Source organism: Antechinus flavipes, chromosome 1 (genome assembly GCF_016432865.1).
Source record: "Antechinus flavipes isolate AdamAnt ecotype Samford, QLD, Australia chromosome 1, AdamAnt_v2, whole genome shotgun sequence".
Classification (NCBI taxonomy): domain Eukaryota; kingdom Metazoa; phylum Chordata; class Mammalia; order Dasyuromorphia; family Dasyuridae; genus Antechinus; species Antechinus flavipes.
In genome coordinates this window covers 186,771,621-186,786,186 of record NC_067398.1, presented here as the reverse complement: position 1 = coordinate 186,786,186, position 14,566 = coordinate 186,771,621, and the positions used below count along the sequence as shown (strand labels likewise).

The following is a 14,566-nucleotide window of genomic DNA, read 5'->3' as shown; positions in this document are numbered from 1 at the left end:
TCTCTCCCATATACAACATTCTGTAATTTTCTTCCATAATTTTGCACAGTCTGTTCCCTATACTTGCAATGTCTTCCTTTTTTGAAATCCTTGTTTCTTTCAAGGGTTGGCTCAGGTAGTCACCTCCTTCAAGAGGTGTTTTCTAATTTCTCCAGTTTGCCCTTTCCCCATCCCCATCACCATCCATTTATTTTGTACATATCTTACATTTACATATTTTTGTACTTTTTTGTTTCCTATTCTAATAATAAATTCTTTGAGGGCAGGGAATCTCTCACTTCTGTATTCCTTTCTCTAGAGTCTAGCACAGTGCCTGGCACATTGCAATCATTTAATAAATGCCTGTTGATTGATATAGCATCTGATGAAGAATTTTTGAGAGAAATGGGCAGAATTAGATAAACAGAAATTAAATTAATTTGTTCTTTTGTCTGAGTAAATTTGCACCACATCTACTATCCAAAATTTTCTTTTTATTAAAAGTATTCCCAATAGCCTGGTTTGTTAATCAAAATGATCATTATAACCACACAAGAACACACATTTTCTTAAATCTAAAAAAGGGCTGGTACTTTATCCACTTCGCCACCTAGCTGCCCCTAAGTTTGTAAATTTTCTGAACAATTTGTAAGACAAATATCTCATGTGTATAAAAGATGGAGGGAATTCCAAATATGTGTATATATTCTTAGGACATCTTTTTAAATGGTAAGGACACCAATTGCCTTCTTCATATCTACACTGCATTAAATAGACACACGTTTGTGTATGATGAAAATTAATTGACTCTTTAAAAAACGATCCCTATAAACATTATCTGAATTCATATGAACATTGTCCTAACTGCTCTAACTCCCAGCTTCACTAGTTGTTTGCACAAAAACTAGGAACATCATCATCTCTTTCATAGAGAAGAGAATCTTGAGGATTTTTCCCCTGAGTTAACCCTTCTTTTTGAGAAAAACTGAAAAGACATTCCTGAGAGAATAACTCTTATATTATGGAGAATTTTTCAGAAACTTTGTCATTCTGAGAAAGATGAATGGTAGATCTGTATTTTCAAGGTTGAGAAGCCACAAGTTAATGATTAAAGTTAACTCTGCCTATGATTTTCTCACTGTGACACACTGTTGAAATATTTAAATATGTCTTTATATCGTTTGCTACATTATTATTCAGTGGATTGTTTAAAAAATATTGATGTTTATTTAAGCCTGTGGGATTAGGAATTTTTTTTAAAAAGCTTATGGAAAAAGAAGTCCTTATTTCATTTTACAATTGAAATGGGAGATTTCAGCTAATTATTTAGTGAAAGAAATTGAATATTCTTATTAATTTACAAGAAAGTGCTGTAACATATCCATCAATTTTCTGAGGACCCAGGATGAAGATAAATAAGGTAATGAATTTAGTAGCAGACTGAATGGAGTTTGGTGCAGTCACTGACTGCATGTGGTACCCCCATGTAAGCTACACATGTGATTATTGTCTCCAAACCTGCTGCACTAAAATAGCACAAGAGTAATATCATATAATTAGCCTAATTTTAGTTCTAGGGAATCCAGTGTAATAAAGCTGCACTTAAAAAAAAAAAACCTAATATTTGTAAAGTGCTTAAGCACAGGGCCTGGTATATAGTAGTTAGTATATGAACACTTATTCCTTTTCTTTTTTCTCAAAACAACTCCCTAATCCATTAATCTCAGGTTTGGTGTGTATTATTATACAGCTTGATGACAGATCAAACTCCATCTTTTTATGGAAATGTCTCTCCTTTGACTTAATACCCTCAGTTTCCCTAGAGACAGATTCCTGGTCTTGAATATTGCTCTTTAATCATATTATAAGAAATTAATAAAAATAATTAACAACAATGTTATTCCCCTCCCCCACACATATACTGTTTCAGCTTTGAATCAAACCTAATCTTCCAAGCTTTAAAATGTTATCATTTCCATAGTTATTTTATTTTAATGGGAGAATCCTGAAGAATAAAAGGTTTTAAAGATCCAAAAGAAAGAAGCTCCAGAGAAAGCCTTGGTCTTTTCTCTTTTCACTGGGTCTCAATTTTTTGATTGGCAAAATGAGAGGATAGGGTTAAGCAAATTACTTTTTTAATCTGAAATGTTTAGTTTCTAATGGTAGCATATCAATACTCTTGACATGTAATATGGGAGAGATTTGGGTGTCTCTCAAATCATACCACAAAAATGATTGATTGTCTGCTATAGTTGTTTGTTAGACCAACCTTACTGATAACATTTTTTTCTGAAAATAGCTCATACATAACAACATTTACATAACAACATAAAACCTAAGCATGAGTACCCATGGGATGGACAGTGTAAAGAAATGCCCTTTCCATTCTATTGCTAAGGAAATTGAGGCTAGACAAACCTAGGTTTCCCTGGACTCAAAATCTAATGGTCTCCTTTACAGGTTCATCAGCTACATACTATTTAGCAATAGTACCTACAATTCTTGGGCCCCTTCCTCTTCCCTCTTTATAATCTGTTTTGGCAATCCTATCACCTTCTAGAGATTTAAATGTAGACAACTCTCAAATCAATATAGCCATTCTTCATCTCTCTCAGCTATAGTTCCTTGCTCATTGCACATCTCCAAATGAATGTTCTACAATGATCTTAATCTCAATTTGTCAAAACAGAACTCAATATCTTTCTCACTGAAGATACCCCTAGTTTTCCTAAATATAAATAATTTTCCTAATTCTGTTAAGAATATAAGTATTTTTTTGGTCACTCAAATTCACAAAGTAGGTATCATTTTTCACTTTCATTCAACTGCGTATGGAACCAGTTATCATATTTGATGCCATTGTCTCAACATCTCTCACAGCTATGTCTTTCTTTTCTTATACCACAACCACTATAATTCAGTCAGTCAATAGTCAATAAGCCTTTATTATAAATACCTACTATGTGCCATGACCTGGCTTAATCCCTCAATTCAAGTGATTCCAGTCTTTATCACCGATTATCTGGATTATTATAATACCATCCTCACTGGTCTCCATAGTTAAGAGTCTCTTCAGTCTTTAATTAACACTTCATACAGTTTCCAGTTTGACATTCCTATAGAACTACAGAACTGATTCACTTCTCATCACAAAACACCCCAATGATATTCTTTCTCACCTTTAGGTTAAAATATCAACTTTTCTGTTTGGCCTTTAAAACTTTTTTACTATTTGCTTACTAAGGTATGTTGTTCCCATTAACAGGCTGGCTCATCTGAGGTCCTGTATGCAATATTCTACCTCTCTTCTGTTTCTTTACCATCACCTCTTGCAATTTCTTTAAACCTCAACTCAAATTTTACAAGTCCTTCCTATTTCCTACCTTGCTCCCTTGTTAAGAGCCATCTCCTCCAAATCATGGTTTCTTGTGTATATATTCTTTGTTTTACTGTGAACTTGCATCCCTTTAATAGAATGGAAGCTCTTCAGAGACAGGAGCAGTTGTCCCCCCTCCTTCTCAGTGTCTATCCCAATGTCTAGAATATAGTAGACCCTTAATAATTTTTCTTTGATTAGTTAATTGCCTGTTAGAATTTTTTCCAGTTTTATTTATTTTATTGTGAACTTAAATAAAACAAGAACTTCTACAACATAGTAAAATAGAAAAACAAATGATTGCACATGAAATTGCAAATCTATTCCATATAACTTGGTATTAATCAATATTTTGACATTTTGGAAAGCACCCTGAACTCGGAGTCCAAAGATATGAGTTTGAGTCTTGCCTCTTTATGAACTCCATGAGTGAGTCAATTTTTCTATTTTCTTGGTGAGGAAAACCTTGAGTCAAGAAAAAGTCATGTAACCTTCTGGTGTCCCAAGTAAGTCTCTAAAGTAACAAGTTTCAGAATAAATGCCATCTACATCAGAAGAGGGAGTGTTCTATGCCAATTAAATCACAGGCCCTTTAAAAAAACAAACAAACAATAAATCAGGTTTCTTTCTTATAAAATGGGAATGATAATACTTGAACGACTTTTATAAGGTTGTTGATAGTATCTTTGTTGTAGAAGCAGTCTGATGTAACCAATAGATTTCTGAGTCAGATCAGAAAGACCTGTGTTCAAATCCTGCCACTTACCAAATGTGTCATTTCTAATTAGTCAATACCAAGGGGCTTTGCCCATGATGACATCACAGATCCAGTTCACATTTGTATAATGTGCTTTGTGACATCACAATATAGACACAAGCTATTATTAGTCTGTCTTGATCTTTTCTTTTTGTCTGTACCATAAAGTAGCACTTATCTTGCTACTGATTGTTTCACTTATATCTTGGCTCCCCAAGGAGACATAAAATTATAATTCTTCTATGCCTTAAGCACCAATTGTTCTCTAAAGTCTCTAGAATAATGCCAGGGGCTCAAAAAACCACACCTTGGTGCACTGAATGATTAATGTTTCCATAAACTAAAGAGGTTTGTAAAGAAGGTTGGGCTAAGCACTATTTTCTCAGGCCAACACACTGAGTAAGGTTTTTGGGTAAAAGTTTTGAATAGATGAGCTGAAAAAATAAGACCTAATTCAATTAGAGAATAGTTTTGCTGAATTGCCCCATTGTCAACTCCCTTGAAAATCTATTATCATCTTTATTCCACTTAAAATAGAAATCTAATGCTCACACAATCCCAAATTAGTGGAAAGGGATGAAGGGATATCTATGATTCTCACCATGAAATAATATCCTTTATTCCCTGATCATTTCGCTGTTTGATAATTTCAGGACTTGGAGCAACTGTCACACAGTTCATCAAAAGCTTAAGAAATTTATTTTCTAAGTAGGCAGACAGTTAATGGATTTCCATGGTTAGAATTCATCAAAGTGACCAATCTGCTGGTAATAAAATTCCATGTTGAAATATAATTAATGATGAATTCTGTCCTCCATCCCATACTCCAAGAAGTCAGATAAGTTGTATATTATGAATTAGCACTTTATAATTATTAGTCCATTTCAAGTAGGGTTACTTCACCATCATTTCATTTTACAGGTAAAGGAATCATGTGAAAGACAATTTCCCAAAGAAAAGTATGAATATATTAAAATTTTTCTTTGAGAAAAATATTAATATATTAGAATTCATAATACCTAGATTTCTAAGCTGAGCCCCAATATTTTCCATAAGCTCAAGTTTCTAGGTATTCAAATAAACTTTGGTACAGAAAATTGTGGAGAAACTCCATGGAAAAACTTAAGCACAAGCCAATAAGATCAAAACAACAATAGGAGTCTTATGACAATGAAGACTCTATATCATCACAATAAACATATAATCTATTTAGGTTTCTTCATTTATAAAGTAGGGATAAAACCAAATAACATGAATAAAAAGATTTTCTGGAAATACTTAAATGAAATAAGGCAAATATTAATCAATTAATTTATGGATCAATACCTTTATGTTAATCTGTACAATTATTTGAAATATTATAGATTTTTGTAGCTTTAGTTATCTTGGTGCCACTAACTTGTTCTTTAACTTGTTGCATAACGTGATATAGTAGGGAGCAATTTTTAGATGGAGAGAAACTTCCTGATGACCCTCAAATTATATAATACAAGATAACCGTCTATTTCCTTATCCTTCTTATGGACTTGCAAGACCATCTTTCAGATATGCCATAATAATGATCCTTATTTACTGGTCAAGATATACAGTACAAGAAAACATATTGAATTTCATAAAAGGACCTGAATTTAAGACCTAGATCTGGCCCCTAGTAGTTGAATGATCTTGGCCATTTAAACTCTGATTACATGACTCCCTGTTTTGAAGTTACTGAACTTAAGGTCATTAAACTTAAAGGGAAATTCTTGCTAAAATCAGTAAAAGTCCTGTTTTTGAGTTCAATGTTATATTGAATGAAGCTTGTATCACAATTTTCCTTTCTCCTCTGCCTTTTCTGCCACCAACTCCTCCTCCTCCTCCTCCTTCTTCAGAAAGTACTAAATAGCACCTGAATAGAGACTATGTTCACACCCAGGCTTGGGTTAAAATTTCTAAATTGTGTGGAATTTCATAAGAACGCAAATTAAAAACATTTAAGGGAAGATCGATATAGCAGAAGAATCTAGCAACTAGCTTTATGAAGGAGTTGGGGCTATAGTTTTTAATTTTTTGTGTCTTTAACGTCTAAGACAGCATGAGGCACAAAGATATCCAATGTTTCTTAATAATGATGGTGAAAGTTTCATTTTCTCTTAATTATTTTTATTTACTAATTAACTAAATGAAGCTTTAATAGTTAAAAAGTTTCCACCGAATTTCAGAAAACTTTTCACACTCTTTTCTCAATGTTAATGATTAAGACATGCTTGAAGAAGCAAGAAAGCATTAAGTAAAGTTGATCAGATTTTTAAACTAGAAGGCACTTTTTTGTTTATTTTAATAGATATAAAGCATTCAGGGTAAGTTTTCATTATGGAGTCCATAAGATCAAGTATGAATTTTCATAGTCTTTGAATACCTTAAAACAACAACAAAATGTGGAACAGAAGTAAAGTCTCTAGTCATATTTGGCACACAAGTTGTCTTCCTTTGAGCAATTCCTATTGAGAATCAACTTGTCTTTGGACAAAAGTAAAGATGTATGCAATGCTCAGCTCATGGATACCCACTTCTTCTACCCTGAAGAATTACATTGTCTCTTTAAAAAGAATTTGAATATGATAATTGATTTTTGAGGATATATGCAACCTAATTAAGTTAATACTATAATAAGGATGCAACTTCTAGTCAATTAAAAAAAAAAAAAAAACCTCATCTGAGAACAGGGCTGTCTCTAGTATTTCTTAGCAACTAAAATAGGAAACCTGTGTAGTGACACTTCATCCTCTTTGGCATCCATCCCAAAGACCATATGCTCCATTTGTTTATCCTAAATATCTGCAGACCCTGTAATTTTGAATTTCTTAATCCTCTAGGTTTAGTGAAGCCAGACGGTGCTGGCATAGAGGGCTTGCAACACTTCTACCAGCCTGACTGTCCAGTCCCAAATGACTGTGTGCTGATAATGTAGTCACTGGAGCCCATGTATTTAATTAGGTTCATTAAACACATCTAATTAACTTACTATAATCAATGCAATTCTTGAGTTTGGAGGATGATTATAGGTATAAACTAAATTTAAAGTACTTTATGCTTAATCACTGTAAAGCAAATGTAATTTAATGTTTGCATTTCCAACAGCCCCCATTCTCCAAATTAGCGAGTTTTTTTCAAAATACAAAGTTGATACAAATTCTAATTTGTTGATATTTGCCAATATAGGTGGTAGAAATTTGAAATCTAATGTTATCTTAATTTTTTTCTAGCTAGCACTCCCTATATACAAACATACCTTATATAGATCTTTTATGATTTTTATCTTATTTATTCTGATTTGTAAAATTGGCTTACTCATAGTTCTTTTCCACAACTTTATTAAATATTGTTCTCTATTGCAAAAGGACTCAATTAAAAGGGTTTGTTTTAAATAATCTCTAATCAGTGTCAAGATGAAAAAATGAAATGTTTCAACTTTTCAGAACAATATTCTACCAGAGCTAATTCAAAGAGATTCCAAGTAGTACAAGGATACAAAACAATCCCAAAATGAATTTTTTAAAATAGCTTTACAAAGAGATTAGATGGAGTCCTAAAATTAACAAGGATTTTAGAAAGAAATTTAAACCTGTATAATTTACCTGGGAAATCATAATTCAGAAAAAAGCAAATTATGATATTAACTCTGGTTCTTCTAGGCTAAATTATGGTATATTTATCTATAGGTCATTTATCCAATATTTTAAACTGAGCCTTAGAAAAAGAACTGTACCCAAAGCAAATCCCTACTAAGTATATTTAAGAGGACATTATATTGGCAAACAAATATTGAATAGGAAGTATTTACCTTGAAAAATAATAAGGTATACATATAACCAGTTTTTAGTAGTTTACCATGAAACAAGGTGATATAGATCTTTTAGGGCTGTCAACACAACTTGAATAAAGCTGACCCATTCGTGCCAACACTTTAAAAAAAAAACCCTACAATATAGTATTAAATCATAGTTCCAAGTTCCACAACTTTGCAAGCATCAACTTGATTACTCTGCTCATTAGCCGGAAAGATATTCGCGATGCATTGAAGAAATGGAGCACGTTCGCTTCTTTCTGCACACAAACCACTTTACCTGTGTGTAATTGCCTCGAAGCCACCTGATTAGCTAAATAAGCTAAAGAAAATAAAAAGAGGTGGTCCTGGATTCCTGCATACCTTCCTTCGACTGAATCAAAGTACCCAGAGTTTTTGGTTCTGTTTTGTTTTAAGTGTTCTGTATCTAATTTCGGGTGAATCTCCACCTCCTCTCCAACCCAGAATTCCCAGACTTGTCGGGGGATTTCTTCCAAATCTGCACCCTGGTTCATTCATACTGCCTGGGGAGCAGGCAGCAGTCACCCAAGCGCATATACGGACACAAATACAAGCATACCACAAGTGGGTGAGTCTTTTGGGAAGCTTAACCCTAAGTCCTGAGAAGCAGTCGCACCCTCTCCCCACCCCTTCCCGGTCAGCAAATGGACAATGTCCCCACTACAGGTTTAGAAGAGCAAAGTAGACACACTCGTCTTTCCAGTCTCTCCAAGACAATAGCCCCGTGTCATATTTACCGTCTTGTACCACCAGCTTGCAAACGCCATAACGAATCCTAGTAAGTCCCCCGAACCAGGCAAAGGACGGCTGAGGAGCTGCGTGTGCCTGAAGGTGCGCCGGATTAGTCTCCACCTGCGCCAGTCTTTAGCTGGCACTAAACTCCTGTCTAATCCAGCAGATGCCCGGTAGGAGGGCAAGGCACTGGGCGGAGCCCATTATAGGTCCCACCCCTTGGTCAAGCAAGTCCCACCCCGTCAGCCAGATTTGGCCGCACTTGAGAGAGTGGAGTATGTGTTGTTCCCGGGACAGCCACGCCCTGAATCTGCGGACTTTTTAGGGGGGGATAGGAAAAGAACAGTGTGGAATTGTTTATCTACAGGTTCTCGGCCTGCGTCTTTACCCCGATTATCCTCACTGCCCTTTCTCTGCTGCTATTTCGGCTGCTCCCACTGCTTCCTCTGCCAGCCACCCCCTTCAGCTTCCCGGCCTGGCTCGCGCCACGCCCCAGAGGGATTCCTCAATCCCGTCGGGTCCCGGGAATCTCCTGCCAACTCCAACCACGCCCGGTCCCCGTTCTCCAGCACTCCGACCCTCTGCCTCAGAGGGTGCTCTAGCCTCAGCCGGGTGGGGCATGGCCAAGGGAGAGGTTCGGCAGTTCCAGAGTTGTGGTTGTCCCCCTCCCCGCTCTCTACCACCTTGTCCACCCCTCCTGGGTGGGATGTCTAAGCAGCCACTTACCGCTTCCTCTGCCCTGGCAGCAGCAGCCCGCTTGGGCCGGGGGGAGGCTGCGGGTTTCTTGCCTTTGCCGGGTTGAGACATGGTGACAGCTGCAGATCTCTGAGAGGGTGCAGCAGTGACTGGAGGGGAGGAAGGGAGAGAGAGAGAAGGGAGGAAAGGGGCAGTACATGCAACGGTGAAACAGCTTTTCCGATCAAGCCCCAGAGCCAAAACTGGGGCCTCACCCCCAACAAGTCCCTCCCCTTCCTGCACCCGCTAGTTTCTGAGGCTATCCCCGCCAATGTCCTTCCTAGGGGTCCGATGCTGCTGATCCTCTCCCTTCTTCAGTCTGCACCCAACTATCTCCCTCCCCCCAAACTCTTCTATCCAGTGCTCTGTGTACTTCTAGAGAGGTGGGGCAGGAGGGCTGGAGGCCGCTTAAGAGTTTCCTTCTTTAGCTAGCCAAAACCTATCTCGTAACTGTGCAGAGAGTAGGACCGGGCGTTGCCCTTTTTTTCTCCTAGCTTTTTAAGGTATTCCTAGAATTAATACTTTTCCCAGAATTTCACCTCAGTTTGGCTTTCGGGAAAGAGTTGTCATTTGTCCATTGATGATGGATTGGGACTCTTATTGAAGATAAACGGATCACAAAAGCAAAGTGGACTGCGTGGATAACTCCTTCCCTTCCTCGAGTTTGGGAGGCTTGACTGAATTGATGGATCAACAACTAACCAAATTGCATTGACTTTTGCTGGGGAGAAAGGGAACTGCTTCCAGTCACTTAAGAAAGTATCTTAAACCATAGTCTCAAACCTAATCTTAGTTTTGATTTTTTGTTGTTATCGTTTAGGAGGTTTTTGTTTTAAATAATTCCTCGGTTTATTTGGGTGGTTTAAAGCACTTACTTCCTGGTTTGAGGGTTGAAAGTGAAAATAACAGGAACAACAAGAAAAATCTCTTGGAGATATTATCAGCCTAAGGTGGCCACTATTTCAAGTTCAGACCTGCAAATTTAATTATTTTTGTGGTGTGTTCATTTTCAGAATCAGGGTCTCTCCTTCATCTTCTACATTGTAATTTATGGGACGGAAAAGTCTCTATGTTTCCCCCTTACTTCTCCCTCTCCCTTCCCGTCCCCTCTCAGCATTAAATTGAAGGCTGCTTTCATGGTAAAATTGGACCGAACTAAGTTCTGATTTCTTTTACTTTAGTGATTCTGAAAATTCCTTGGTCCTTCATTCTACTGTGAAGATATGGATTAGTATTCTCTGTAAGAAATTAAAACAGGATATTTCATCCTAAAGCATCCCACTTAATACTCTTGACACTAGAATCTCCTAAAATCTACAGCAGTAAGTAGGGATGCACCTCATCTTTGAAATGGAAGAACAGAATTGCTGGGATGAGGGTTGAAAAGTCTGGAGAAGTTGAAGTGAAAATTGATTTAGGAAATCAATAGCTGACCAAAAAGATAATATTTGAGAAGTGAATTTTATCAAATGGTGCAGAGAGATTAAGGAGAATGGAGATTGAGATGAGATTATCAAATCTGGCAATTAAGCAATCAATGGTAATTTTGGAAAGAATGGTTTTGTTGAATGAGGTTGGAAGCCAGATTACAGAGAGGAGGAAGTGGAGCACCAGTTATAGACAGCTCTTTGAGGTATTTTAGAGATGAAGTGGAGAAAACACATAGATGATAGAAGAGCTAGTCAGATCAAGTGTGTATATATGTGTGGTATGTGTGTGGTGGTTTAAGGTTAAGAGAAACATAGCTATATATAATAATTATCAGGGAAAGAGTCAATAAATTGGGAGAGATTGAAGATTAGAGAGAAAAGGGATGATAGTGGGGACATTTTATTGGAAAACTTGGGAGGGAAGGAGATCAAGGATATTCGCAGAAGAATTTGTCTCTGTAATTTGAAGTATTCATTTCTTGATCTAAAACCAGAGTGAAGGATAGTAAATAGTAGAAAGACAGCAGAAAGAGATATCTGAGTAATGAATGAGGAAGATAGGAAAAGGAGCATCTTTCCTGAAATGATTCCAACTTGGGGATCTCAAAGTTTGAGGTATGAAACCCTTGTCTGAAAACATCATGGGAAGAGTCATGTTCAGAGACTTGAGGTTTGGAACAGTTGTGGTGGAAAGTGAGAGAGCAAATCAATTAGGAGGGAATAAAATGTTTTCCTTGCTTAAGTATAGACTGTTGAGACTAAGTAACATAAATGTGTAATGGACCCAGTCAGCGTAGTTTCATGCAGAGTTCTAAATTTTTGTTTTGTTTTTCTGCTTAAGAGAAATCATCTTTTAATTGTAAAGGGCAGAACACAAGTGAGTAATAGTTAATATTCTCTAATAATAGATACTAATAATAATATCTAATAATAATAGAGAGATAAATAAGCAAATAGTAAGACTTCTCTTGATGTATTCAAGTCACTTGGAAAAGATAACCTACTATATATAGTTAGGTATTTCTAATAGTGGTGGATATGCCTGTGGAGCCATTGTCATGGATATTTAAAGCATCATGGACCACAAGAGAAGTACCATAGGATTGAAGAAGGGCAAATGACCCAATTTTATTTTAGTTTTTAATTGAAGAGTATCCAGTGAGCTTGATTTCAATTCCTGGTGAAATTATAGAACATATAATTAAAGATATTCTCAGTGAACATCTAGAAAAGGAAGTCAAAAGAAGAGAAAAAGCATTATGTAGAGTCTATTATGTGCCAGGCATTGTGCTAAGTTATTTTTTTAAATATTATTTTATTTGATCTTCACAGCTTTGGAATAGGTGCTATGATGATTCCCACTGATAATCACAAAAAGTTGACAAGTCTTTATTAAGAACAAGTTATGTAAGACTAACATTATTTCCTTTAGTGACAGGCCTACTCACCTGGTAGTTAAAGGGGAATGTGGTAGGTATGTTTTACTTAGATTATAGCCAAGTATTTGACAAAGTATCTCATGAAATTCTTGTGTGAATGATTGAGATATGTGGCCTAGATGGATCCAGAGCTGGTTGAATGACTAGATCTAAATGGTATAAATTAATGACTTTATACTTAATTGGCAGGGAGTTTCCAGTGTAATTTCCCAGAAATCTGGCCTTATAATTTTTAATTTTTTATTGCTTATTCAAAGTTGTGAATAGATATAAATTTGTAGAGTGGAGGACTATCAGATTTCAGAGGATGAAAATTTGGAAAAGAGAATTAGCACATTGGGTGATCAGTATCCTAAAAGATCTTGGTAATCATTGGATTGAATCTAAGCAGATGAAATTCAATTGGGACAGAGGGCTAACATTTGGCTTCAAAATTTCAAGACAAGGGACATATTTTTTATTATAGCTTTTTATATACAAAACATATGCATGGGTAATTTTCAGCACTGACCCTTGCAAAAACCTCTGTTTCAACTTTTCCCCTCCTTCCCTCTACTTCCTCCCCTAGATGGCAGGTAGTCCCATACATGTTAAATATGTTAAAGTATATGCTAAATACAATATGTGTATGCATATTTATACAGTTATCTTGTTGCACAAGAAAGATCAAATTTAGAAAGAAGATAAAAATAACTTGAGAAGAAAAAACAAAAATGCAAGCAAACAATAACAGAAAGAATGGAAATGTTATGTTGTGGTCCATACTCATTTCCCAGTGTTCTTTCTCTGGGTATAGCTGGTTCTGTTCATTACAGATCAATTGGAACTGATTTGGATCCTCTCATTGTTGAAAAGAGCTATGTCCATCAGAATTGATCATCATGTAGTATTGTTGTTGAAGTATATAATGATTTCCTGGTCCTGCTCATTTCACTTAGCATCAGTTCATATAAGTCTCTCCAGGTCTCTCTGAAATCATCCTGCTGGTCATTTCTTACAGAACAATAATATTCCATCATATTCATATATCACAATTTAGTCAGCCATTCTCCAATTGATGGGCATCCATTCAATTTCCAGTTTCTAGCCACTACGAAAAGGGCTGCCTCAAACATTTTGGCACATAAAGGTCCCTTTCCTTTCTTTAAGATCTCTTTGGGATATAAGCCCAGTAATAACACTGCTGGATTAAAGGGTATACAGTTTGATAACTTTTTGAGTATAGTTCCAAATTTCTCTCCAGAATGATTGGATCCATTCACAACTCCACCAACAATGCATCAGTGTCCATAAAGGACATATTTAAATACAAGTTTGTCTGAAAAATATTTGGAAAGTTTTAGTGAATCTACAAAAGTTATATGAATCATATATGAGCCTCAGATGCTGATGCAATCATGGACTATGCTAGGAAAACAATGACATTCGAGGAATAAGGAGGCCTTGGTCCTGCTGCACTCTGCCAATGTCAGATAGCATCTAGAATTTTGAGTTCAATTCTAGATTGGAAATAAGTCAGAGCAGGACAACCAGTATTGTAAAGGACTTCAAGTTCATACTTAGTCTTGAGTAGAGGAGACTTGTGATTTGAGAACAGGAGATTGGGGGGAAGTCATTGGTTCCAAAAGTAATGGGGGAAGTTGCCAAGAAGTGAATTTAGATTTGATGTCCAGAAATTCAATAATAAATTTTCCTGAGAGAGGACATTTTCTTCCACTGCAGGTGTTGAAGAAAACGTTGGACTTGTTGGATATGTTGTAGAAAGGATTTTTACCTGGTATGGGGTAGACTAGATGAACTCTGAGGTTCTTTATATCTCTGAAATTTTGTGGGATTGAATTTCAGGAAACCTAGTTTAAAGTTTCAGATCTACCACATAATATCTTTGAGCAAATCACTTTACTATATAGGCCTCAACTTCCTTATTTGTGTAAGGAGAGAGTTGGGCTAAGTGATTTCTAAAATATATTCTGACCCTGGCAGTTAATAAGAAACTAGTCCAGGGCAGTACAAGATTAAGTGTAAGTGTTACTATTAAAATTTGCTTCTCACAGAAGGTAGAATTTTATTTGAAACTTGCAGCTCACCCAGACCAAAAGGCTATTCAAGATTGGGGGTATGAAGTGATAACAACTTTATATAGAGTGACATCTTCTATTCTTATTCTTTTACCCTCCTTTACCATTTTCTCATTTCATTTGAATTTTTCTTCTTTCCTTCCCCTCCCCATTTCTCCATACCACTAATATTTTATATTTTATTTAAAACAAC

The 14,566-nt window shown here is 36.1% G+C and overlaps 1 protein-coding gene across 1 annotated transcript in view; it reads right to left on the bottom strand.

The window, feature by feature from the left end:
• The window catches only part of CAST (calpastatin), a 137,945-nt gene extending 129,053 nt beyond the window's left edge, over window positions 1–8,892 (bottom strand). The window contains exon 1 of the mRNA XM_051994099.1: window positions 8,697–8,892. Coding sequence (XP_051850059.1) covers window positions 8,697–8,726 — 30 coding nt within the window. The 5' untranslated portion in view covers window positions 8,727–8,892. The remainder of the gene's footprint in view (window positions 1–8,696) is intronic.
• Window positions 8,893–14,566: the final 5,674 nt, after the last annotated feature.